A 26,525-nucleotide genomic window follows, 5' to 3' on the forward strand; every position below is an offset into this window, starting at 1 on the left:
TCAGAATAATAATAATTTCACAGCTGACCAAGCTAGCAGGACAAACGCAGCCGTTAGCTAACAGCCAGCGTCAGACTGAAAACGCTGCAACATAAACCTTCAAGCTTCCTTCTGAAATTCCCCAGAGACGGTAAAAACACTCAGACTCAGCTGTTTGAAGATAAAAACAGAATTATCTTCAAAGTGTTCCCTGAACCCAGAACCAGGACGACGTCAACCACATCAGAACCAGAACCAGAACCGGGTCGGCGGGAACCAGCCTTTATTCTTTATTATGCATGAGAGGAATAAAACATTTCAAAAGGTTTCACATCCGTGAAACTGAATCCAGAGCCGACCGCAGGCCATGAGGCAGATGATGCACGATAACTTCTCCATGAGGTCAGCGGAGAGATGGAGCAGGACGCAGCACAAAATGCAACATGGAAAATATTTTAACTTTAAGCAAAACCAGAAACTAAAGGGACATTTCGGCCTTTCTTAGAAAATATATAATTTAAAAATGTTACTTCACTGTTTAGCTAAAGAGTTGACTAGACCTTTCCATGATTTTTTCTTACTTTTATTCAATATTAAATTATTATTATTCTAGCATAAATGCTAACTCTTACTTTCTGATTTCAGTCGGCCATTTAGATTTTTTGCAGATGCGTTCCCTCAGAACAGCTGCTGAACGCGACTCTTTGCTCTTAGAAACTTTTCTATTTTGTGCTTCCGAACTATGCTAGCTAAGCTAGCTATGCTAGTTATGATAGCTATGATAGCTTTGCTAACTATGATAGCTATGACAGCTATGATATCTTCGCTAGTTATGATAGCTTCGCTAGCTATGATAGCTTTGCTAGCTATGAGCTATGATAGCTTCGCTAGCTATGATAGCTATGATAGCTTCGCTAGCTATGATAGCTATGATAGCTATGATAACTTTGCTAGTTATGATAGCTTCGCTAGCTATGATAGCTTGATAAATTGACTGACAGCCAAACAAAATATGGGAAAATTACTTTAAAATAATTCCAATAAATTATTTTAAAGTACATTTTATAATTATTGACAAGAAATATTAGATATAATACAAAAATTTGAATTAAAAACCGTACAATTTTAAAAATATATTAATATTTTTATTTTTGTTTTTTTTGGAGTAGATTTGGTTAAAGTGTTCATATCCTTTATGTACATTTGATTGTAGTTATTTATTTTATTAAACAGTGAATCATCAGTGTTTATGAGGAACAACAGACACCAGAAAACAACTTTCTTTCACAAAAACCTAAAATAAATTTTAGAATAAAGATTAGTATGTTTTTTATGTTTTCCTGCTGTAAAGCACTTTGAACTGCCGTGTTGCTGAAAATGTGCTGCACAAATAAACTTAATTTATCGACTGAAATACCAAAGATTTCCCCTAAAAGTACTTCTGACTGCGTATTTTAATATTCAAACACCAAATACACTTAAAAACGCATCAATACAAACGTCTTAGCTCAACCGCAGGAACTAGCATCTACAGTTTCCTGTATCTCAGCTTTCAGCCAATCAGTGCCAGGGAAGGTAAATGGAGCTTCTTGATTGGCTGTTTTCTAAACAGTTCGTAGATCAACTTCTCATTTTCTCTTAAAAACTCTGCAGCCCGTCGGGTTTTCTGTGAATAATTAGTAGGATCGTGATCTTTAGCGCGTCGCTGCGTTTTCCACCATTCGGAGAATCTGATGTTTTATCAAATTAAAGATCAAAGGATCAAATAAACCGTGTTTCAAAACAAACATGGATCTGACGAATACAAAACACCGTTTTTTTTACAGTGTAAACAAGGAAGTGCTCAGCAGCAGCCATGTTTAAATGTCGTTGAATTTCTTCTTTAGCGATTAGCGGCGGCGGCTGTCGGTTGCTATGGTTACGGCGCCTTTCTGCTCACCGTAGCTTTAAAAACCTAAACAGTCCTCAGTAACCAAAATTAGTACAATTACTAAATAAACCAAAACAACGAAGCCCTGATGATAAAACGATGCAGCAGCTTGATAACTATTGATATTAATTAATATAACTAATTAGTTAATATCATTATTAATCAGCAGTTTTTCATTAAAATACTCAGTTTTCACATCTTTTCGGTTTATTTGCACCAGTTTTCTTCCTGCGGGTTTTATTCTACATCCATTAAAATCTACTTTTGAAGCAGCAAAGGCGGATTAACCTAGATTATTTCAGGAAGGCGAAGCTTTCCTGAAATACTGACCAGTAAAAGCTCAAATTTATCGCCTGCATGCGATCAAAGATGGCAGATATTTAGGAAACATGGCCGCCGCCATCAGGCCCCGTTTACCAGCCGCTTTGTCAACATATAAAACATCAGCCACACTCTGGGGGTTACAGGTCACAGATTATAAAAATCTAGGAAGCATCGGCTCCAGATTATCGGCTGGAGTCTGAAAAAATACTCCATGAAAACTAAGAGCAATAATCTGGATTATTTAGTTTCTTATAAGAGAATAAAACTCATATTTTCTGCATGTTCATTTATTTAGAAACTATTTAACTACTAAAAATGTGGACAGATTTAAATATTTAGCTTCTAACATATTTAGTTAAGCTAAATATTTTGTTTCATAACTAAATATTATCTCATGAACAACATCTTTAGCTTGGAGTTAAATATTTAGCTTTTGAACTAAATATTTAAGGCAGAAGCTAATTTTTTCCTAAATTTTTGTTTGGATTTTAATATTTATCTCTGAGCAAAAATATTTATAAATTAAAACATTTATTTATGTGACTATTTAATTCCAAATTAAAATCTTAGCTCAGATGTAAATATTCAGTTTCTGAACTAAACCTTTAGCTTTCTAACCTTTTTATTTTGGAACATTTGTGGTGAAAATCTGGTTTATTTCTCAGATTTAACAGGATAAATCATTTCTGTTGGTTTTTACTCCTCATCTTTAATCTGTTGGGTTTTTCAGCGGTTCTGACATCCGGACCAGAACCAGACCGCAGGTCCAGTTCAACCAGAACCTTCACCATATCATCATCATCATCATCATTTGCTCCTCTTCATCACCCAGCCAGCAGGTCCGGCTCTGGATGGTCCGGTTCGGTCTTATGTAACCGGACCAGCGGTCGGCTGATGGCCGGACCGGGAGGTTCTGGACGCGCTCGGTCGGGTTCGGCGGTTCTGCTGACTCAGCACCAGCAGACAATCAATGGAAGGTTTTAGAAAATCGGAGCTTCAATCCGCGGATTTTCTCCTGATTGCAGAACCAGAACCAGGACGGATCCAGGTCCAGAATAAAAGCCCGAACCTTTTTCTGTTCGTATCAGCAGAACTGGAGGTCCAGACGGACTGGTACCGTCGCCAGCAAGGGATCAAACCCCAACAAAGCCCGACCCGTTCCAGCTTCCTTACCGGTCACGGCTATCCTGCAGCGGTTCGGATCCGATCACGCTCCTTCGGTCCGGTCCGGTTCGGCTCGGTTCGGATCTGCGGCGGCTCTGCGCGCAGCTCCGGCGGCTTCAGCTTGACGTTGGAAGTCAGCCCACTGCTTCCTGTTACATCACCGTGGAGTGGAGTGGAGCCCAGCGGAGCGGCTCCCACCCACCCGGCCGCCGGCCGCCCACTCCCACGCTGCGCGGCGGGCGGGCGGGTCGCTGCTGGGCGGATTCTAACCCGCAACAACTGCGGTTCCTCCACCAATGTGCGCAAATCTTTGTCCACATGTAACAATGCGCTGTTTCCATTAAATCATAAATGGTTGCGCTTTTATCAACCAGGAACGGCGCAAATCGAAATGACGCAAATAAATTCGCTTAATGGAAACGTGACAATAAAAAAAAGAAAAACACGTTTTTTATATCAAAAGGTTCAGGTGGTTTTTTTTCTTCAGCCATATAGAAATGGACGTATTTCGTTAAGACGTCTTTCTATCACAGGAGTCACGTGATCAACACCCGGATGTTACTCCTGGCCGAAACCTCGAAGAAGGCGACAGGAAGTAGTCTTCTTCGTGGTTTGTAGTTTTAGATGAGGTGCAGCTGATTCACAGCAGATCCATCCTTTGCTACAAAAGATCAAATGTTGATTTTAGGCAATAAAATGTTTATTTTCTTATTTAAAAAATTAATTTAATTATCTGCATTTTCAATGAGTTTCTGAAACTGTATTAAGGTTCAATGCAATAACTGAATAATTTTTATCCAGTATATCATCAAAATATTCAATTACTAAAATAATCCACATATCTACATATTGATCAACTGTTCTGCAGGTTTTCTATGTATTTAATGGATTTTTCACTCATTTTAAACCAGTTTTATCTCCTGACTTTATCAATACTTCATAATCAATCCATAAAAATCTGTAGGAAAAAAGAGAAATGAGTCTTAAAGTAAAGACAGGAGCAGCAGGGATCTCAAAACGTCTAGATAAATATTAAAAAATACATTAAATATGGAAAAAGGCCTTGAAGTAAATCATAATTATACTAAATGCAGTTTCTAAAGTATTTTACGCTGGAGATGGTTGAAAAAGCAGCATCCAGATGTTTCATGCATTCGATGGAAATGATAGTAACAGATGTTGATTTTTACTCCATAAAGTCAATAATAAACTCTTATTAATTGTTTTATGTCTTATTTATTAGACACATAGAGGAAGATGATCCTCCGGATCACGTTAGCAACAAAACACTGAGAAACAAAACGCTTTATCTCAACAGGAAGATGAGAAATGGCTCTTAGTTCGCTGAATGTTTTCCAGTCTGGCGGCTCTGAATGGAGCATTTAATGCAACGGCGCCCCCTGGTGTTCACTCCGCTGCGGTGACGGATAATAATGACTAAAAACAAAGAGTTTCTGGGGTTCGTTTAATCAATAAATGAATCAATTTACAGCGATCAGTAACTGCAGACACAAACAGCTGATATCCAGAGACCGAAATATGAAGCAGAGGAAAATATTTCAACAAATAAAAGAACAAAATCTGCAGCTTAAAAGCTTCATACCAACAAAACAAACCAGAAAAACTCAAACAGGATGAATAATTCATGCAAAATAAAGGCAGAACCGGAATGTTTTCCTATACAGATTTAATATTCATCAGCATAAATAAACAAAAAAAAGTTTTCTTCAGGAATTTTACAGATTATTACAACTTTGTGTAATAAAGTTGAATCGGTTCAGCTTTTTTCTTAAACATAAAACAAAATATTTTTAACTCTTTTTGGTTGCAGCTGAATGTTTTCACAATTTAGAGCAAAGATACCATAAATAAAACTTCAACTGTTTTAAATCTCTTTGTTATTCTAGTTTTTCATAGAAACTTTAATATTATTGCAGATAAAAACGAGTCAAATGAGCAGGATTTAAATATTTCCCATCAGTCTTTGCTGTTTCCACACTCTTATGACATTCTGGGTCTTTATTTAACCAATTCAGAAACTTATTTTACTTTACGATTTTAGACTTTTAGGGCCGATACTGAAAACTCGAAGTTTAGAAATAAAAAAAGAAATGTTTTAATGTCACATCAGATCAGAAGGAAGTTTATGTTTCTATTTTGCTTCTGTGCTAAAGTTTTAAACCGCCTCTTGTTTCCTGCTCTAAGAATCTGAGGAGTGACTCAAGACTTGTGCACAGAATTGTCATCATAATGAATCAAAAATAAACAGCTCACTATTAAAAACAGAGATTTTCTGAAGAAACAGAGTAGAAGCTATAATACAGAGATAAATACATGTATGGAAGAGGAGCGGCGTCCCGCAGGGCGCGGCGTTCAGTCCCCGCGGTTCACGATGCTGTTGATGTTTTTCTTCCTTATTCGGATCATCCCATTCCTGGAGCCTGAAACAGAACCAAGCCGTGAAGATGAGGAGCAGCGCGGCGGCATGCTTCGTCTCTGTGTGTTTGGAGTCTTTACCCTTATGGCGTTTGATGCATTTGTGGTAGCAATGTTTGCGGCTCAGGAAGTTGTTCTGGTTCCCGCCGCAGCCGCTGTAGGTGAACGACTGGCAGCGCTTGGTTCCCGGGTTGAAGGCGAACCGCTTGACGGCGTCGCTGCAGCTGCCGTGATCGATGGGGCTGAAGCAGATCTCTGAGGCGCTGAAGTCTGGAAAACAGGCAGACAGTCAGAGGAACGGCGCCTCCACTGGCAGCAGCATGAAGGTGCAGCCACGTGTTAATCAGATTATCAGAAATAATTTGGGTTATAAGAGGAAATAAAGAGAGGATTCATTTGTAAATGTCATCGTTTCAAGCTAAATATGTTGTTGAAGAAAAAATACAAACTAAACATTTAACTTGCTAACTGAATAAAGAGATGGACAAATCAGTTAGGCTAAATATTTAGCAAACAAACTAGGTATTTAGCTTGAAGCTAAAACATTTAGTTTTAGCCAAAGCTCTTCCCGTGTCTCATGTTGTTTCTTTGTGCTTCTTTATTGACAGTAGAGACTTTGTGATCTGATGTCGGCTGATTTGACGCCATCAGGATGTTTTTTATTTACATATCAGTGAGTTTTAAACACATGGCAGCCATTTTGGAATTTGAGGTCGACTTGGTGAGAAAAATAACTTCTGGAATAAAAAAATAACTTGGAGCAGGCAGAATAAAAACATACATATGTCTGAAAATACAACATTAATAATTAACTGAAGCCTGACACTAAAACCTGGACTTTTTTCAATTCTATTATTTACTTCATGATGATCAGAAACAAAAATATGTAAACATGTTAATTTTGTCTATGAGTGCAAATAAGTTTCTGTTTTATTTCCTTAATGCTACAACACAAATATTCAAAAAGCAGTTTCTGTGGAGTCACTTTGATTATTGTTTTTTTTCTGTGGAGTCACTTTGATTATTGTTTTAATAGTAAATCTCAAACTGCTTGTTGTACAATCATATACAGAATTTCAGTGGATTTATTTTCGTATAAAGTGTCTGTAACTCACATCTCAGGCAGTTTCTACCTGCAGCTGAAGTTCTGGCTGTTAATCTTTCCTCCTGTGTCTCTTTGTTCCCTCGCTGATTGATCTTCCTTCCACTCAACTATAAGTCTCGGTTCCTGCTAGTCTGCGCTGACAGCTCTGTTGTGGTAAAATAAATCTGCTCTGCTCTCTGGGATGAAGAGTTTTTATATAGTTTATCACCACTGCATTGACTGTATTTCTGCACAGCGTTATCTATGACCTTTCTCTGTTGCTGCAGCTGATTTTTAACACTTTGTGCTTTAAGTGGCTCGTTTTGTTCCTGCACAAGCAGAAAATATTGATTTAAAGCATCGAAGGAAAGAAGTGGGTATATCTCTGTTTGTTTTAGTAGATTCTTTGAGAGGAGGATAAATTACATCTATCTATCTATCTATCTATCTATCTGTTTTATCTAAAACTGTTCCTCCATTTAGCCACAAGGTGTCACTGTTACGCCTCTGGTTGTGTCTACCTCGTCTGCATCGTCCTGTTTGTGTTTCAATCTTTGTGGTTTGAAATTTAAAGTTTACAGACCTGAAATGCTATTTAGCAATAATGTTGTTATTGAGTAAAATGCTAGAAAACTTCTGGGAAACCTGGAAGAGGCCTGTCGAAGGGCCTCCTCTGGCCAGAATCGGGTTTGTTGCCGAGTTTCATCCTGCAGAATCAGAGCCTGAACGGCTTAAAACAAAAGGTAGTTTGTGTTTGTTTTTGCTCCATAATGTCCAGAATTAGCCAAATGCTAAGGTTAGCTACCAGGATGTCAATAGCTTTTAAAGCAAAGTTAGCTAAACTGCAAGTGTTAGCGTAATTGCTACCATGAGTATGTTGGTTATCACTAGCATGTTGACTAACATTAACTTACTTCAATAAGTATGAAAACATGACCTAAAATGCTAAGATTAGCCAAAATGCTATCAGTAGCATGTTGAAGTTGTGTAACGTACTTCATCTAGTATGTAACCAACAGTGTACAAGCTAAAATTAGCAAAAATGCTAATGCTACGTTAATGACAGAGACAGCTCTATGGCTATCACTGTCATGCTAACATTGACTCACTTCATTCCGTATGCTAAGATTAGCTGTTATACCAAGATGAGCTAAAATGCTCATTTTAGACTGAATGGTGCTATTTGTATGGTGTTATTTCTAGCATGTTGACATCAAGTTAATCCACTTAGCATGCTAAGCTTAGCTTTTAAATCTAAATAAGCTAAAATGCTAATATTAGCTTAACTTCTTCATTACAACAATCATCACTGTGGATTATCAGTAGCATGCTAACACTGACTTACTAAACATTAGTGTATTAGCTTCATTTAGCTAAAATGCTAAGGCTAAAACTCATTTCTTGTTGCCTTTGATTAAAAGTACTTTAAATTTTGATTAGTTCTGACTTGGTTTGGAACTTTTCATTGATTCTCCGTTTATTTGCATTGTGCCGTTCATTGTGTCTTAGCATGTGGAGCACTGTAAACTGCCTGGCAGGTAAACTCGACTTAATAACCAGGAGCTAAAACTGGGAGCCGGATCCACCTGAACCTTTTCCTCACTATTTTTCTCTGACCAGAGTGAAATTGATTTTTTTGAGCAATAACTGTCTCTCTGAGTTAAAGGAGCCGGAGTCGGTTCCCCCTGCGCTCTGCAGCCGTGACACCAAACAGCCAGGAAATGTGAAATATGCTCCCTCAAAACTAACTGGGGGCACTGAGACGCTCTGGTTCTGACCTTTGACCCCCAGTCCAACCAGCTGCCAACCATGTGCCATCGAGTTTTCACCGTTTAAACGTCAAACCGTTTAAACCAGCTAACGGGGAAATGTTCTGTTAGAGTTGGGTGAGGTTTAATGGGTGCTCAGTTCTCCTCCGGTTTGTGTGTTTGGTCGGGTTCTGGGTCCGATTCTGCATGTGGGTCAACATGTCGGCCAGAAACATGGTGATAGTTGCACCAACAACCAGGGAACGTAACTTCATAAACTCTCCAGTTGTTTCCACCCATTTAAAATTTTTGCCAAAATGAAAACGTGTCTTTTTTATAGCTTTGTTCTGCTGAAACAACTTTATCCGACCTCTACTGACAAACAGGAGGCGCTGTGGAGCCTGTTGACCAATTTTATCTCCAACAGAGAAAGTTTCCATTTTATTATTGAAGTTTTTCATTCATTGAAGTCCAACAGGCATTTGCTGTGATTTACCAACATGCTAATGATACTGTTAGCATAATGTTATTGTTGCTGTTGGCATAATACTAATAATAATGCTAATATTATGCTAATCTTATTGCTGCCATTATTCCAATACTATTCTGTTAGTGGAGGCATTATGCTAACGTTGCTGTTAGCATGATGCTAACGTTGCTGTTAGCATGATGCTAACGTTGCTGTTAGCATCATGCTAACGTTGCTGTTAGCATCATGCTAACGTTTCTGTTAGCATCATGCTAACACTGGTGTTAACTTTCTTCACTTTGTTCTATTTTGACGTTTTATTTCTGATAAGAATCTCAGCTGCAGCTGAAGTCCAGCAGCTTGAGAATTTAAAATTTTTATGTTAAAATTTATGTTAAAAAAATACAAAATGAAATAATTTCACTTCTGTTAATATTGAATTGCTGATAAAAACATTAAGAGCTTTTGTTTTGAAGGGTTTTAGTCATGTGATTTGGTTTGAGAGGCGTTTATGTTCCTCATCGTAAAGTTCAGCTAGCGACAGTCACAGATAAATCAAACGCACCCCATAGCAGGACAGTATGAATATTAATTATTTACTTTAAAAGGTTGTCTGCATGTTTCACAGAAACAGCAGCAGAATCAGAGTCAAGCATCAGCTAATTGTTTTAATGATGAAATAATTAGAACATGACGAGTTTAAACTCATTAAATATGAAATATTTTCCTTTGTGGAAATAATGAAACGGTTTTTTACCTCTTTGTGAGTCGGAGGCGTTCAGCTGCACCTGCGGTTCGCTCACAGTCAGCTCCTCTGCAAAACCAACATTTATTAAAGCATCTTCTCTTTACTGGCTGCTATGAAAACATTTATAAGGACATGATGTGACAGGAAGATAACCTGTTTTTATGTTTATCTTTAACACGAGTGTTATTTCTTTACTTAAACATTATGAATGTATTTTCCTGAAAGTGTAAATTAGCTCCTAAAAGGTGCAAAAACCGCAGATTGAAATATATTTATAGAAACTTCAGATTTAAATTCAGGGAATGAAGTTTTTAAATTAATCAGACGGCTCACTGATATGCAAATGAAGCCATTATTGGCCTCCTTAAAATGCCCATATTGCCTGGCGATGCTGTAAACGTCGCCTCAGGAGGCCGGCGCTGAAAAGTTGCAGATGAAGGAGATTTATGTGAACAGGTGGAGAATTTCAGGGCAGGAGGAAACGTCAATGTTTAAAGGCTCAGACAGCTGATAATAAATCATCTGCTGAAAACTGAACACAGTCTGAAACACAGCTGAGTTGCTTCATAAAACTCTGAGACTTCATTTCACCTCCATGGATTTTATGATTCGTCCTTTTTAAAGTTCAATGAAAGCAGTCGCAGCGTTAATCAGCCCACTTTACAAACGACAAGCAAGGCCTCAAAACTGCAGGAATTCACATGGTGAGACGGTAACTCCAGGAAGAAGAAAGCTGAACTAAGTTAAGTTAGCTTCTACCATCCCTCCTGTTATGCTAAGCTAATCATGCTCATTCATCCCAGCTGTTGTGAATGAACCTATCAGAAGCTTGCAGCAGCATGACATCATCATCTAGGAAGTGGAAGAAAAACATCCACTAATTTACCAATATGCTAATTTTAAATCTATGGAATATATAAGTTATCTTTCTAAATGAGGAATTAGCATTTTTTGCTAACTTTGAAACTATTTAGCACATATTTTTTCCTTCCACTCAACTTCCTGTGTGTTTGCTATAATGTTTATAATGTCTGTATAATATATATGGTTTTCTTTCTAAAACCAGTAACAAGTTAGCACTTCCGCTAACTTTGACGTTTAGCACACACTTTTTCCTTCCACTTAACTTTTTATGAATGTGCTACAACTTTTGTCCAATATTCTAATTATTTTAGACACAAATTGTAAATTTGAAAAGTAAATATTATGTTCATAAAAACGCTGGTTGCTACCTGCTGCGATGGTTGGACGGGTCACGGCGGGTTTTCTCACATGGACGTCTGCCGCAGCCGCAGGTTCGTCTGTAAAACCAAAACAAGAAGCAAAAAGGAAAGGAAACTATTTTCATCATTAAAGTTCATCATCTTATAAAACAGCCAGAATGTTTAAGACTAGTTGATTTTTCTACGCATCGCAGAGTGAAATAGTTGCTTCTTCTCTTATTTCCTGACAATCTCAGCTCCCACATTACTTCTGCCTGCAAGCTGAGCGTAATTGAGTCGCTCCGGTCAGTTAAAACGATTTAAATCAAAATGAAAAGTGATTTCATGCTCAGCTGAGAATTCATCACAAAGTTAATTATCTGAGGTTGAGCTGTTTTGATTACGCCGCTTCTCTGAAATGCGGTCGATGCTTCGAGGTAAAGGACAGAAACAACGTTCCTCATTCACATTCTGCAGCTGCAGACCACAAACCGATGCTTTGACTAGGACGCAGCGATGCTGACCTGGGTTGAGGCATCTCGCCTGGCAGTCGGCCATGCTCCTGAAGTTGTTGGCGTTGCCGAAGCAGCCGCCGTAGTAGAAATGTCTGCACTGCTGAGTCTGGCTGTCGAAGAAGAAGCGCCTCACCAAACCTCGGCAGGGGCCCGGGGCCTCCGGCAGGTGACACGGGTTCTTATCGTCTGACAAAGACACAACAGAGAGACGTCAGCAGCAGGAAGCACAGACTGACTTTAGCTCCAACATGCTGAGATGACCTCTGAGGATCAGCTGAACCAATCAGAAACTTACAGCAGCAGCCCGGGAGGGACGGGGGGAGGGGGGGAAGTCACAACATTAATTATAATCCCAAAATCTATATTCTGTTTGGTTATTAAAACCCCAGCAAATCTGGAGCAGCTAACGGTTCAGCTAACAGCTCCTTCTACTCAATGCTGAGTTTAGCATTAGCTTTTGCTAAATATCATGGTGATGTATTGCTTTAGCATTAGCAGAGGTAATGTTTATGATTAGTGTTTTAGGGTTAGGGAAGTCATGTCTTCTACTCCAAATGGTTGAATGCAGCACTTTAGCATTAGCTTCTGCTAACTGCCATGCTGGAACAGTGTTTAGTGCTAACAGATCTAGTTCTTTTGTTTAGCTCTCTGAAAACAGTACAGCTAATGTTTTAGTTAGCGGCTCCTTCTACTCACCAGGTTTGACGTTAGCACGTTAGCATTAGCTAAATGTTGGTATAGCATTAGCAGAGGTAAAGCGTATGATTAGTGTTTTGGTAACGTTTTGCCGACTTGCCAGTCACGGCGTTTTCCCAAAGTGTTTAAAGAAAGAAATGTCAGAGTAAACTTTTACCTTTCAGGAAAGCAGCAGAGGTGCTGATGAATTTATGTAAATACTTGGTTGGACCCCGTAGTTGTTTTAGGCTCTCCTCTGGACCGCAGAGAGTTATTCATCAATCAAGACGGCAGAAGAAGAATTCAGCTTCTGCCAAACTGAAGTTTCTGTGAGCCAACCGTCCATGAATGCATCACATCTGCACACCTTCTGTTTGCTAATCTGTTTAACAGCCGCCCTCCGCCGAGGGCCGGCCGCCATTACAACGCTATCGCTGTAAAATGCATTTCATGAGGTGACTTTGGCTCAAAGCTCCGGGCAAACAGATGTGTGAGGAGACTGCAGCATTGTGCTCTTTCTCCAGAGCAACGCGCCGATGAATAATTCAGAAAACGTTATTATCTGTTGAAGCTGTGGAGGAATTATCTGTCAGCTTGGCGCTAACGCTGCGCGGAGACGACAGCAGCAGGTAGCGGCTCCCCAGAGAAAACCTGCGTCTGACAGCCAATCAGCGCGGAGGAGTCCGGATTACTGCAGGATGACAGAAAACAATCCGTTTAATCTGAATACCGGGATTGTTTGGGCCATTCTGATCTGCAGAGAAACGAGGACAGCTAAAGCTCTTCACCTGATGCTTCACGTGATTTACTCCTTTATAAAGGATTTTATTTACAGACAGCAAAACATACATGAAGTTAGGGTGTGAGACCAACAGCGGCCACTAGGGGGCGAAATGTCTACTCCAATAAACGGGCCAGGTACCGTTTCTCTGATTCTCTTGATTTTTTCCACAAATTTCACCTGAAAGCCAAATATCCTGAACTTTTTCTGAGTAGAATATGGGCTGTAGACGAATAAACTTCATATATAAAAGAAACTTTAGATTTTGCCTTAAAAATGAGAATATTTCTTATTTTTAGATAAAAATTTTAACTTTCTGGCTCCATTCTCTGCACTTCTGAAGGGAAAATCTGATTTGTTCTTGTTGTTTTATCAAGTTGAAGGTTTGGTGAGTTTTATCAACTCACTCTCTCGCCCTTCGGTTGCCTAGCAACAGCCTGCTGGGTAAGAAACCGTTTCAATTTCCCTCTTTACTTTTTTTCTGACATTTCAAAAGTTGAATTTGCTAATTTTTGGACTGGTGGAAACGTAGCTACTGTTTAGGTCCAGATTTACAATGTCTGTCTTCTTCTGGTGCTGAATTACGGCGCATCAACATCATAATTCAGGGTAAGTGGGGACGTCGAGGTGACACTTTGACAATCATCACATCCGACTGAGTTCCATGAGGTTTTCTTCTGCAAGCACTGTGTTCCGGTGCTAACAAGCTAGCATAAAGATCAGTGGACACGAGGAGGAAAACTGGTGGATCTGACAAATCAGGAGAAAATTCACTGAAAGGTGATTACAGGTAGATGAGTAAAGAAATAAAACTCCACAAAACAATGTGCAGAAAATCAAAAATGAGCACAAAGTTGTTGAGGCAGATTGCAGCTTCATCAGATTTCATGTTTACGGCTGGAGAAAGTGTTGAAATGGATCCGGATCTTTTGTTGTGGCCTCGCTGTACCCATGAAGCTCAGTCACGCCATGCAGGCCAAAGAACGCTGAGATATCGCAGGTGCGTGCTCCAACTTGTGGCTTTCAGCAGGAATGGGAGGAGAACAGGTGAGCAAAACTTTCCATCTGGGACTCAGAAAGCAGAACCAGAACAAACCGCTGCCTCCACCTTCACGATCCAGCAGGCTGCGTGTTTTTACTGACTGACTGACATTTACACTCCTTATCATATGAAAGAGGCTAAAACACAGCTGAGCTGCTAAAGGTTGCCAGGTTTGGTGGTGGCAGCATCATGCTGTGTGTTGTTAAAGTGTTTGTTCTCATAAAGATCAAGCTAAAAAGGAAGAGAAGGGATTTACTCCTTTTAATTTGTTGTTTAAAATTAAATTAATTAATGCACTAATAATAATAGAGCTAATATTCATTTAGCATGTTAGCATTTTTCTAACTTTGAACATTTTAAGCACCATTAGCATCCCCCAGCTCGTTCTAAACCACTACTTTATGTGGCTGTTTCAAACTTTCAGTTGAATAAAGTTTCACATGCTAATATTTTAGTTAATAATCCCTCAAGTAGTGAGAAGTTTATATCTGTGCTCTTATTTTGAAGGGGATGCAGTTCTGTTTCCTGTCCTCTTGCTTGGTGGTAGCCACTGCTATAAATAGTTACATTTAGTGGTTCACCATTAGCTTCTGTTGAAAACCATGCTGATTTAGCACTTTAGCTTTAGCAGAGTTAATGTTTATTATGCCTGTTCCAGGGTCGGTGCAGCTAACGCTTTGGCTAGCAATGCTCACCACTGTTTAAATATAATAAATGTTCAAGCACCGTCGTGAATTATGATGAAATCGTCTTTTATTTATCTCTGTTTTAGAGTCAAGTATCAGCAAACTGCTTTCAACAGAAGTTATAGCCTTCAGCAAAACTGTTGAGAAATCAGAGCTGGCAGAGATCTGCGTTCGCTGCTCGTTATAAAATAACCTTTTCTGCCCAAGGTGGTGATAAAATCCATGATGTGAGAGATTATACTATCATAAAAACATCACATATGTGATGATGGGCGCGGTACGATCGGACCAAAACGCAGGAGGTTGGCGGTGAAGCATGATGAATAAAACAACAGCAAAAAGGGAAATGAGCTAATTACAGGTGAGTGGATGCAGCTGGGAAAGGAGCAGGAGATAAAACAAACAGACGTCGTTTAAACCTGAGAAGTTTTTATATTTCTGTCCCACCTGAGAAGACGCACGCCTCCTCACATTCCTCCATCGTCTCGAAGTTGTTGGCGTTTCCGCTGCAGCCGCCGTATTCGAAGCGCTCGCAGCTCCCAGTGTTAACGTCGAAGAAGAAGCGCTCCTTGATGGCCTTGCACGGCCCCGACTCGTCTTTCATGGCGCAGAAATCGTTAAAGATGATGGGGCTATGATGGCCGCCATGACCTGCCCAGAGGAAGAAACGACAAACTTTAAAAAAACAGTTTAACTTTAGCGGTTAGCATTAGCTTTTAACTTTGGTTTAGGCTAACGGAGGACAAACAGGAAAACCGTTAATCCGTTGTCATGAGTGGCTATGCTAACTAGCATCAGCATTCAGAAACAGAAGGTGATTGGCGGCACTAAGACCCGCCTCCCAGCTCTGATTGGTTGTTACCACTGGGAGAAGACGGTTTTCCTCATGTTGTCTGTCTCATGCCAAACTGTCACAGTTTCAATAAATATTTTCTGTAAAAGTTGCTGCAGCTTTAAAAACAGTTTAATAATAATAATTTCTGCAGAGGAAGAAATCAGGTCAGAACCTGAGGATGAGAAACGACTCCAGCTTTCTGTCCTCCTGCAGAGCTGCAGTGACCTTTGCCTGCAGTTGTTGGTTTATTTACTTTGTTTAGAACAGAGCTGGAAGTGAAACCCTTGTAGCCTGCAGAGACACGCTGAGCTGCAGTGAATCGTTTCTTCTCCACACAGGCTGATAATCAGGCTGATATGAAACCCGGTTTGATCTCTGGATCCGATCCGATCAGCCGGCCGTTATCTGTCCCTCAAAGCAGCTTCATCACGAGCTGCTCACCGTTTAAAAACACACCTCTGCGTTTAACAGTGCAGAAAGAGTTTCCCAACATGTTCAGGGGCGTGAAGTCAAAACACGCAGAATGGAAACATTTGGAAGAGAAACTTCAAAATAATCTGATGCGTCACGTTTTCCCCGGGTTGAAAAGTTCCGGATTTAACGGGCTTTGTGCATCACAAGAGGAAAAAAAACTGTTAATTTTAATTTCACCATCTTATTTAGTCATTTAGAAATGTCACAGTTTCATGCTAAACTTTCAGCTTGAAGCTAAATATTAACTGTGCCACTTTATCAAACCAACCTGTTCCCCTCCTGGCCTGTGGGGGCGCTGCACCAAGAACCACCGAAGGAAACGAAACAAAAACCTCTGAAGACGCTGAGAGGAACTTCCTTCTTCGCCAGATGGAAACAAGATGGAGGCATCAGATATTAGCTAATGTTAGCATTTTGCAGTCATGTGTCGGTTAAACACCATTTTTCTTGGCACCCAGCAGGGTCGTGACCCCAAACATCTGGGAATGCCTCTGTGGGTCCGAGGTCACGAACCGGCCCAACTCAGTAACAGAAACAGAGCCAACATGTCTGCCAGGAACAGAGGCTCCGTTTTCTGCAGGAATGAGGCCATGCTGAATCCTCTAAATGAAAAAACGATAACAATAATTGGCTTAAACACGACAGCGGGGCCAATTTTCTGATTAAAATCTCATTTCACACGATTTTATTACAGAACACATGATTCAGTGGAACATGGGGTTTGTTGTGTAACGGTTTATGAACCATTCGTTACTGCTGGTCGTCTCACATGCCGGTTGGTTTTGCTGCATTTATGCCTTTATGAGGCGTCAGAGCCGAACCCTGGGCGAACAAAGAGCTGCAGCTGAGTCAGAGCCGAGCCCAGCATTTTACTGCTGAACTCCCTCAGCCTCATGCGAAGGGCGTAACCCTACACTGGGGTCAAAAGGTCAAACCATGAGGTTTTCTTCTGCAGGGGAGGGAAGTTCAGAGGAGTAGAAATGAAACATGAAGTCATGAACTGAAACGAGGCCTCAGAGTGAACTTCACTTCAGAAACAGGAAAACTCTGAAGGCTCTGCTATTTGCTGCTAAGCATGTTTGATATTTTCAAAGCTAAATTAAGTATTGAGAGATAAAATGTAGCTTTGTAAGTAAGTATTTGGTTTAAGTTAAACATTTAGCATCGTAGTTTGAAGTTAAATAATTAGCAGGCTAAATATTTTGTTTCCAAATTATAATTTAGCTCAGCCATAAATATTAATGAGCCAGTTAACTATTTAGTTCTAAACTAATACATTCATTTGCTGATAATTGTAAATATTTAGCTTGATTAGCTTGAAATATCCAGATTTAATCTAAATGTGTAGCTTGCTAACAAATATTTAGTTAGCAAGCTACATTTTTTTTAAATTAATATTTCACTCAGACCTAAATATTTAATATGCAAATTTACTTGAAGATAATTGTTAATATTTACTTTGCATACTAACTAAATATTTAACTTTAAACTTCTAATATTTAGTTTGAAGCTAAATGTGTAGTATGCTAACCTACATATTCAGCTCTGCAGTAGCTAGCTGCAGCTAACAGAGAAATATTTAGTTAGCTTGCTAGCTAAATATTTATCTTTAAACTAAATATTTAGTTGTTCACACATACAGTGAACTATCAGGAATCAGGAAAGTGTGACATGAAGGACTAAAACAAGGACAGGAAAAATCAGCCGAGACTCAAGACGAAGAATAAACCTAAAAACAGACGGACGGATGGAGAGATTGTTCCTGACCGGATCAGAACCAGCAACCAGCAGGTTCTGGAAAACAATCAGCTTTGGAAACGCGGACCGGACCGCCCTGAGCCGAGCTACCCGGTGCTGCGGGGAAACGAGGAGCCAGGCGTCCATTTTGAAAGAGCGGCTGTCGTTGAGGCAGGTGGTCGGAGGAAAAGCTAAACCAGCTGATTAACTGTTTCTCCACTGGAGCAGAAACCGAACGGCGATCAATACTCGCCGTTCGGCCCACAGACCGACACTTCGTGGTCACACCAAACTTTCTGTTTCACTTTTTCACCTTTGGATAGGTGTTGTGATCCGTAACCGTAGCAACAAGGTGTATTACTTTAACGGATTAGCATCTGAAAGGATGCAGCGCGACAAGAAGGAAGTTCAGTTTTCCTGACTCCAACACTTACAGAGGAGCTGCAAAAGCAAAGGAGGTGGATTAGCAGAGTTAGCTACTAGCTAATGATGTCATTGTTAGGTCTCTAAACAATAAATGATTTTCAGTCTGTTGCTCTGGTCTCAACTAGCCGTTTGTTAAGGACAGTTTTGTTTACAGAGATCCATAATTGATTTATTTGTTTCTGCTGTTTTATTTTGGACCTTTAAAATGTTTTCCAGTTAAATGTTCATTAGAATTAGCATTATATTACTTGAAAATGGTCTCAAAACAACATTTTCATTTATCTCAGTAAATTTGTTTTCATCTGTGTTGCCCAGATATTTAGCTGTTAGCGTGTCATCAGAGGCCTCTTCGGAGTCGCTGTAAGACTGACTGCTACAGGAAATCTTTGAAGATACTTGGAGAAAGTGTGAAGCAGAGCTCCTGCTCCTGTTCTGTCTCAGTGATTCAACCGAGTCTCTGCTCTGGTGAGTCAATCAGTCGGTTAGTTTCAGACTCTGCTGTTCTGCAACGGGTGACCAGCAAAACCAGTCTGGTCATTCACTGGTAATTTTCCAGGGTTGGATCATCTAAAATCAAACCCACAGGCTCAGATATATTCATACATTATACTGATATAACGCCGCTAACAGCAGAGCTAATCTTTTGTTTTAGCTAACTTTAAAAATGCTTAGTAAAGTTAGCTTCCCCTAAGTTAACTTTTGGGTTTTCGACTGCTAGAAATTCTGCAAGTGCTGAAACATTTATATTCATGCTCTTATTTTGAAGTAAAAGACATTGTACTCACAATGCATCAGTAAATAGCATGTTAGCATAGCATTGTAGCATTAGCAGAGCTAATATTTTTGATTAGTGCTTTAGGAGTAGCTAACTTCTTAGCTAGCACTTAGTACCTTGTTGGCACAGAGCTTTTGGCATTAGCTTCCATTAAATAATTTGTTAGCATAATGATTTAGCATTAGCTTTGTTAGCATAGTGCTTTAACCGAACTACTGTTTTTGATTAGTGCTTTAGGATTCGCTCTCTTCCATCGTGACCTGAGCAGAAGGGAAGAATCTGCAAACTGAGCTGAAACCTGCAGCCGTCCACCAGTAGAAACGGATGATGACCCAGTTTTGTTTTTAAAATTCTCCCAGTTACGTTGCATAATAATTCAGCCCTCCCTCCGTGGAGGTCAAAATATTCCTCTGACCCCTTTAACGTGACAGACGTCGCCTGCTTCTCTGCCCAGAAGCAGAAATGGAAAACAGGGATGTGGACATAAGTTTGCCTGCAGCTCTACGTGGCGTCATAGGGAGAAAGTAGAACGGCTCCATCTGCCAAAACAAGGAAGTCCTCCATACAAATAAACACGAAAAGCCTGTAAAAACTTTGGTTTAACCAAAGAAAACCATAAAAATGAAAGGAAAACAGCAACGTTTAGGTGAATAAACTGTTCATGTGGAGACAAAACTCTGGACTTGAAAGTAAATTCAAACATAAAAAGATTTCTGAACATTTTACAGAATCAGAATCTGGACAAAACAAACACCAGTCCAGCTTTCTGTCAGCTGCTGAAACTAACTCCCAACTGTATGGAGGCCCAGAATGGACAAAAGTAAATCAATAAATACATGTATAAATAATAATGAAAGAGATGATAATAACATTAGATCAGCTTTCTAAGGGCCGGCCTGATGGGTCAGCAACGGGTCAGTAAAGCCAGAAACGGGAGGCCTGAAACATGCAGCGTGTTTTAGCAGAGCGTCTTATCGCCGCTGTTCTCTGTAATCTGTCAGACTCAGGACTTCCTGTCTTCTCATCCTCAACTTTCTGCAGCGACTCAGAAAGTCTGCAGAGCCTTTCTTCCTCTGCAGACGTTTTCCGTGTTTTAACTGAAGTAAAAGCTGAAGTTTGGCGTTGAGCTGGAGGATTAGCCTGAATCCGAGCGTCGAGTCGGAGCCGGAGCAGAGAGCCAATCAGGTGACACCAAACAGGAGATCAAAGATGCTGGAGGATTCAGCAGAACCAAGCTGCAGCAGAACCAAGCTGCAGCAGAACCAATAACCAAGCTGCAGCAGAACCAAGCTGCAGCAGAACCAATAACCAAGCTGCAGCAGAACCAAGCTGTAGCAGAACCAAGAACCAAGCTGCAGCAGAACCAAGCTGCAGCAGAACCAATAACCAAGCTGCAGCAGAACCAAGCTGTAGCAGAACCAAGAACCAAGCTGCAGCAGAACCAAGCTGCAGCAGAACCAAGAACCAAGCTGCAGCAGAACCAAGCTGTAGCAGAACCAATAACCCAGCTGCAGCAGAACCAAGCTGTAGCAGAACCAATAACCCAGCTGCAGCAGAACCAAGCTGCAGCAGAACCAAGAACCAAGCTGTAGCAGAACCAAGAACCAAGCTGTAGCAGAACCAAGAACCAAGCTGCAGCAGAACCAAGCTGCAGCAGAACCAAGCTGCAGCAGAAACAATAGCCAAGCTGCAGCAGAACCAATAACCAAGCTGCAGCAGAACCAATAACCAAGCTGCAGCAGAACCAAGCTGCAACAGAACCAAGGTGCAGCAGAACCAATAACCCAGCTGCAGCAGAACCAAGCTGTAGCAGAACCAATAACCCAGCTGCAGCAGAACCAAGCTGTAGCAGAACCAAGAACCAAGCTGCAGCAGAACCAAGCTGCAGCAGAACCAAGCTGCAGCAGAAACAATAGCCAAGCTGCAGCAGAACCAATAACCAAGCTGCAGCAGAACCAAGTTGCAGCAGAACCAAGGTGCAGCAGAACCAATCTGAAGCAGAACCAGGCTGCAGCAGAACCAATAACCCAGCTGCAGCAGAACCAAGCTGTAGCAGAACCAAGAACCAAGCTGCAGCAGAACCAAGGTGCAGCAGAACCAAGAACCCAGCTGCAGCAGAACCAAGCTGTAGCAGAACCAAGAACCCAGCTGCAGCAGAACCAAGCTGTAGCAGAACCAAGAACCAAGCTGCAGCAGAACCAAGGTGCAGCAGAACCAATCTGAAGCAGAACCAAGCTGTAGCAGAACCAAGAACCAAGCTGCAGCAGAACCAAGCTGCAGCAGAAACAATAGCCAAGCTGCAGCAGAACCAAGCTGCAGCAGAACCAATAACCAAGCTGCAGCAGAACCAAGCTGCAGCAGAACCAATAACCAAGCTGCAGCAGAACCAATAACCAAGCTGCAGCAGAACCAAGCTGCAGCAGAACCAATAACCAAGCTGCAGCAGAACCAAGCTGCAGCAGAACCAATAACCAAGCTGCAGCAGAACCAATAACCAAGCTGCAGCAGAACCAAGCTGCAGCAACGAAACGCGTCAAAATCAAACAGGGAGGAAAACACCTGTTACCACGGCAACCACCAGAATATCGGCTCATTAGCTTCAAATGAACTGGAACAGGAAGTGGTTTAGTAACAAACAGGAAGTGGTTCAGTAACAAACAGGAAGTGGTTCAGTAACAAACAGGAAGTGGTTTAGTAACAAACAGGAAGTGGTTCAGTAACAAACAGGAAGTGGTTTAGTAACAAACAGGAAGTGGTTCAGTAACAAACAGGAAGTGGTTTAGTAACAAACAGGAAGTGGTTCAGTTAGTGACCAGAATGACCATAACAACCAACGAGTTACTGAAGGAAAACCATAACGGATGAATTTATTTAATAGAAATAAATTCTGGTACATTTAGGAAGACACTTTCCAATTTAACAAGACGCCAATGTTAGCTTAAATGTTACAATTGGCGTGTTGGATTACGCTCACAGGCTGAGTAGCATGTATTGAGAAATACTAACTATTTATGCAAAATAAATATATTTACTGGTCAAAATGTGTTTGTGGGTAGCAAAGGGCCCCATAAGTGACGGTTAGCAGTTCAAGCTAACACTGCCATAATGTGCAGTTAACTGGGAACTGTATGGGTTTTTTCCAAAATGGACACTTTTTACATTAACAGAACCCATATGAAGCAACACAGAGGTCAGAGTTCATCCTAATTAATGGTTAAAATCTGTAAACTAAAACCTACAAAGTGAATTGAAGACAAACATTTGGTTTTGGTCTCCATGTTACTGCTTCAGGTTTCTCCACATAGGGGCGCTCTGCAGGCTGGACTGTCCTTATGGGTCCCGTTTGTCAGGACATTCATCTCTCATGATTCTCAGCTGCAGCATCATCTCAGCTCTGAGGTCGGCAGCTTCCTGCAAGTGATAATTAAGACACTTCAAAGTTTTCTTCTTCGCCTGTGGCCCGGAGGCTCAAACAACAAGGACCACTTCAAACGCAGAGTAATTAAATTTCTCTGCAAATTAATGAGCGCCGGTGTTTACGCCTCCATGAGACAATCACCGTGGCAACAAGCGCCGCTGATGCTCCAGACTCAGGAGACGGCAGATTAATGAAACGCAAACAGCAGAGGCGAGCAGCCGCCTCCTCAAAAACTTCCCTCATGTAATAATCTGACAGAAACAGCTGATCCGAGCCGCCCGTGGCTTCATGTCTGAGGGATTAAAAACATTATTTACTGTTGGAAATCTTTATTATTCCCCCCATTGGGAACGTCGTGGTTTTCCCAGAGTAAACCTATTAAGTATTTAGTGTATTTATCTGCATGAGGGACCTGCTGATGAAACGTCTGCAGACGCATCAATAAATTCCAGATTATAGGGAAATTAAAACTGCAACAAAACAACAGAGACATCGTAAAAAAAAACGGAGAGCAAGAAAACAAAAGAAGACACGTTGAGGTCCCGCCAACGAGCCTTAAAGGGCCGGTCACAAATTATCAGCAATAAATTGGATTAATTAGCCGGTAAACAAGACTGAGATATGGGTTAACATTTTAAAGTAATATTTATAAACGTCACACTTTCAGACTGAGTACTCAGGTAGCAGCTAAATGAGTTTACAAACTAAATATTCATCTAGCTCAGAGCTATAAGCTAACTGGATGAGCTTCAAATAAATATTCAAACTAAATACATAATTAGCAAGCTAGATATTTAACATACAAACTAAATGTGTAGTAAACTAAATATCTAGTTTGCTAACTAAATATTTAGGATTAAGCTAAATATTCATTTTGGCACTAAATATTTATCCGTCCATCTTCTTTACACCCTTAGTGGGGTCGGGAGCTGCTGCCTCTCCAGCTAATGTTCAGGGCGAGAGGCGACCAGGTGACCTGGACAGGACGCCTGGACAGGACGCCTGGACAGGACGCCTGGACAGGTGACCTGGACAGGACGCCTGGACAGGTCGCCGGGACAGGACGCCTGGACAGGTCGCCTGGACAGGACGCCTGGACAGGACGCCTGGACAGGACGCCTGGACAGGTGACCTGGACAGGACGCCTGGACAGGACGCCTGGACAGGTCGCCGGGACAGGACGCCTGGACAGGTCGCCTGGACAGGACGCCTGGACAGGTCGCCTGGACAGGACGCCTGGACAGGTCGCCGGGACAGGACGCCTGGACAGGACGCCTGGACAGGTCGCCTGGACAGGTCGCCTGGACAGGACGCCTGGACAGGACGCCTGGACAGGACGCCTGGACAGGACGCCAGTCTGTTGCAGGGCAACACAGAGACACACAACCATGCACACACACACATTCACACCTAGGGATAATTTGGAGAGGCCATTTAACCTGTCAGTCATGTTTTTGGACTGAGGGAGGAAACCGGAGAAAACCCACCAGGCACAGGGAGAACATGCAGACTCCATGCAGAAAGACTCCACTGCGCCACTGTGCAGCCTGTATATTTAATTTTTATTCAATCCTTTTTAATTAAATATTAAAAGGTGTGATATCTATCAATTATTTTGATAGACCACTTTTGTTGCATATTAGCAAAATATTTTGCGCTGATCAATCAAAGTAGTTTAAACATTTAGCTAGCTCAGATGTAAATACTTAGCTTTAATCTAAATCTTTGACATTTATAAATGAATAAATAAATATCAGCTGTTTTATTGTCCACTTCTGCTTATGTGCCAGTGGATTTCCATATCAGCTAAATATTTAGTTTGCTAACTATGTATTTTGTTTGTTAAATAAATATTAAGCTAGCTGATGCATGTATTTATATTGGAGGAAAATGTTTAGTTTGGTAATTAAATATTTAGTTTAATGTCATTCATAAAATAATAAACTTCACAAAGCCCATATATGTTTGATTCTGAGTCAGAGCTGCGTATTGTTTGAAGTTAGCTTTTATTTAGTATTATTATATTAGGAGTCTAAGTTTCTGCTATCAGTCTCTTCATGTGAGGAAACAAAACAAAAACTGAGGAATGACCAAATAACAGGATCATTCTACGGACATAAAAACTGAATCTGAGTTATTTAGAAACAGTCCAGAAATCAGAGAGGCTGGAAATCAATCGGCGAACCTGCAGCCTTCAGGACAGAAGCCGATTTAATCGATCAGCTCGACTCTCCATCACGTGTCGGATAAATGTTGATTAATCTGACATCATTGGAATATAAATATTCTAAATAAGATGCTAGTTTTAGTTAGTTAGTAGCCTGAACATGTTCCGTGGCATCAGCTGAATGTCAGGTAAGAGGAGCAGGCAGTGCCATTCAGTGACCCGCACGACCAGAACCAGAACCAGAACCGATCTGCTTCCTGGCTTAAAACAAGGAAAAATAAACTTTTTAAAATCTCTTTTAAGCTCCGGGAGCAGAAATGCTGAAGGCAGATCGCCGCAGGGGCGGTTCGGGGATTCGGGTGTCGGTTTGGACTTTGACCGGGACTTAGAAGGATTCTGCTGCCACCGAACCGAACAAAATAAGAGACAAACTACAGAAACTCTTTTAGTGATTTGCCTACTTGCATCTGATTCAAATTCAGCATACCGAACTTTAAAACCCACCCGAACCGAACCGAACCGACCACGGAACCAAAACACAGCAGCTCGTGGAGTGAGTCCACAGCTGCGCGCGCTGATCCACTGTGACGCGCAGAAACTTTCTCCGCTCACCAACAACAACAAGTCAGGCAAAGAAGGCGAACCTCAGCTAAAACTAACAACACACACACTCTCTGCATCTCTCTCTCTCTCACACACACACACGTTACCTCTGCCGCGTCTGCAGGCGGCCGAGCCGAGCAGGCAGCTGAGCCAGAAGGCGCTCAGGATCCAGGACGGAGAGCCAGACATGCTGCTGCCACTGCTGATCCCAGCGACTGGAAAGTTAGCAGGAAAACTTCAAGTTTTACAGCGCAACTGTGTGTGTGTGTGTGTGTGTGTGTGTGTGTGTGTGTGTGTGTGTGTGTGTGTGTGTGTGTGTGTGTGTGTGTGTGTGTGTGTGCGTTTGTTTGTAATACCTTGTGAGGACGATTTTCCTGACATATGCTACGTTGTGGGGACCGGAGCCTGGTCCCCACGAGGGGAAACCCTGTTTTTGGGTCAGGGGTCAGAGTTAGGGCTAAGGTATGAATTGAGTTTTGGTTAGGGTTAGGGTTAGGTATGTGATGGCTAGGGTTAGGAAAAGGGTAAAGGTCAGGTTTAGGCTGTAGAAATTAGTAGAAATGAATGGAAGTCAATGGAAAGTCCCCACAAAGATAGCAAAACAAACGTGTGTGTGTGTGTGCGTGTGTGTGAGTGTCAAAGGGTGTGTACTTCCGTTTTGATAAGAACGTCACATTAAATAAAATTACCAATAGTTCCCTTACAGCTTTGCTTCCAAATAAAACCATTCCAGCTGACATTAAGATTAATAAATAATAAATCGATAAAGTTCATATCTTGCGGTCCAAATCGGATCAGAGGGCGGCTCGCTGCTGTTGCCCTGGTGATTAAACAGCCATCGGTACTTTCTGACGGCAAACGACTGCGTTTGCGCAAAACTTGGTCGATATTCCGCTAATGTCGAAAAAACACAACTGCATTTGCAGTAAATAAAATTAATAAATTAAAATAAACACAGGGATAACGCTATTCACGCCATCAGTCATTAAAAAACACTGGCGCCATCATCCTCTAACTACTTCCTGTTGTCTGGTTTCCGCCAGTAGTAACATCCGGTTTTAATCACATGACACAGTTTCAAACTAAATATTTAATTAGCAAGTTAAATATTTGTGTACAAACTATGTATTTGTATAGAAGTTCTCAAGACCCAGCTTTTATTTTGAAAATCAACTTCCGGTTACCAGCAAGTGAATTTGCAAATGAGCTAAATATAAGCTTAGAGCTCAATATCTAGTTTATAGCTAAATATTTATTTGGTAAGTTAAATACTTAGCTAGTAAGCTACGAGCTAAATATTTGGTTTG

At 41.0% G+C, this 26,525-nt stretch overlaps 2 protein-coding genes across 2 annotated transcripts in view; both read right to left on the minus strand.

The window, feature by feature from the left end:
* Window positions 1–4,043, minus strand: part of calcrla (calcitonin receptor-like a) — a 31,116-nt gene extending 27,073 nt beyond the window's left edge. Inside the window, exon 1 of the mRNA XM_014987016.2 lies at window positions 3,407–4,043. The gene's annotated coding sequence lies outside the window, so the exon portion shown is untranslated. The remainder of the gene's footprint in view (window positions 1–3,406) is intronic.
* An 805-nt stretch (window positions 4,044–4,848) lies between these two features.
* tfpia (tissue factor pathway inhibitor a) lies at window positions 4,849–25,484 on the minus strand. The gene is made up of 7 exons (XM_014987014.2): window positions 25,326–25,484; window positions 15,231–15,434; window positions 11,609–11,785; window positions 11,115–11,183; window positions 9,892–9,948; window positions 5,915–6,103; window positions 4,849–5,838 (listed from the first exon to the last, which is right to left on the minus strand). Exons 1-7 carry the CDS (start codon window positions 25,405–25,407, stop codon window positions 5,771–5,773), a joined length of 846 nt encoding a protein of 281 aa, XP_014842500.2. The 5' UTR covers window positions 25,408–25,484; the 3' UTR covers window positions 4,849–5,770.
* Between the last annotated feature and the right edge of the window lie 1,041 nt (window positions 25,485–26,525).

The sequence above is a fragment of the Poecilia mexicana genome, unplaced genomic scaffold, assembly GCF_051168715.1.
Source record: "Poecilia mexicana isolate PSO_F unplaced genomic scaffold, ASM5116871v1 scaffold_2, whole genome shotgun sequence".
NCBI lineage: Eukaryota > Metazoa > Chordata > Actinopteri > Cyprinodontiformes > Poeciliidae > Poecilia > Poecilia mexicana.

Coding starts and splice junctions, on each gene's coding strand:
- tfpia (XM_014987014.2), bottom strand. CDS start 25,407: ATGTCTGGCTCTCCGTCCTGGATCCTGAGCGCCTTCTGGCTCAGCTGC. Junction 9,949..11,114: donor CCGTCCAACCATCGCAGCAG/GTAGCAACCAGC, acceptor TTGGTTTTGCAG/AGGAGCTGACTGTGAGCGAA. Junction 6,104..9,891: donor CGCCTCCGACTCACAAAGAG/GTAAAAAACCGT, acceptor CCTGTTTTCCAG/ACTTCAGCGCCTCAGAGATC.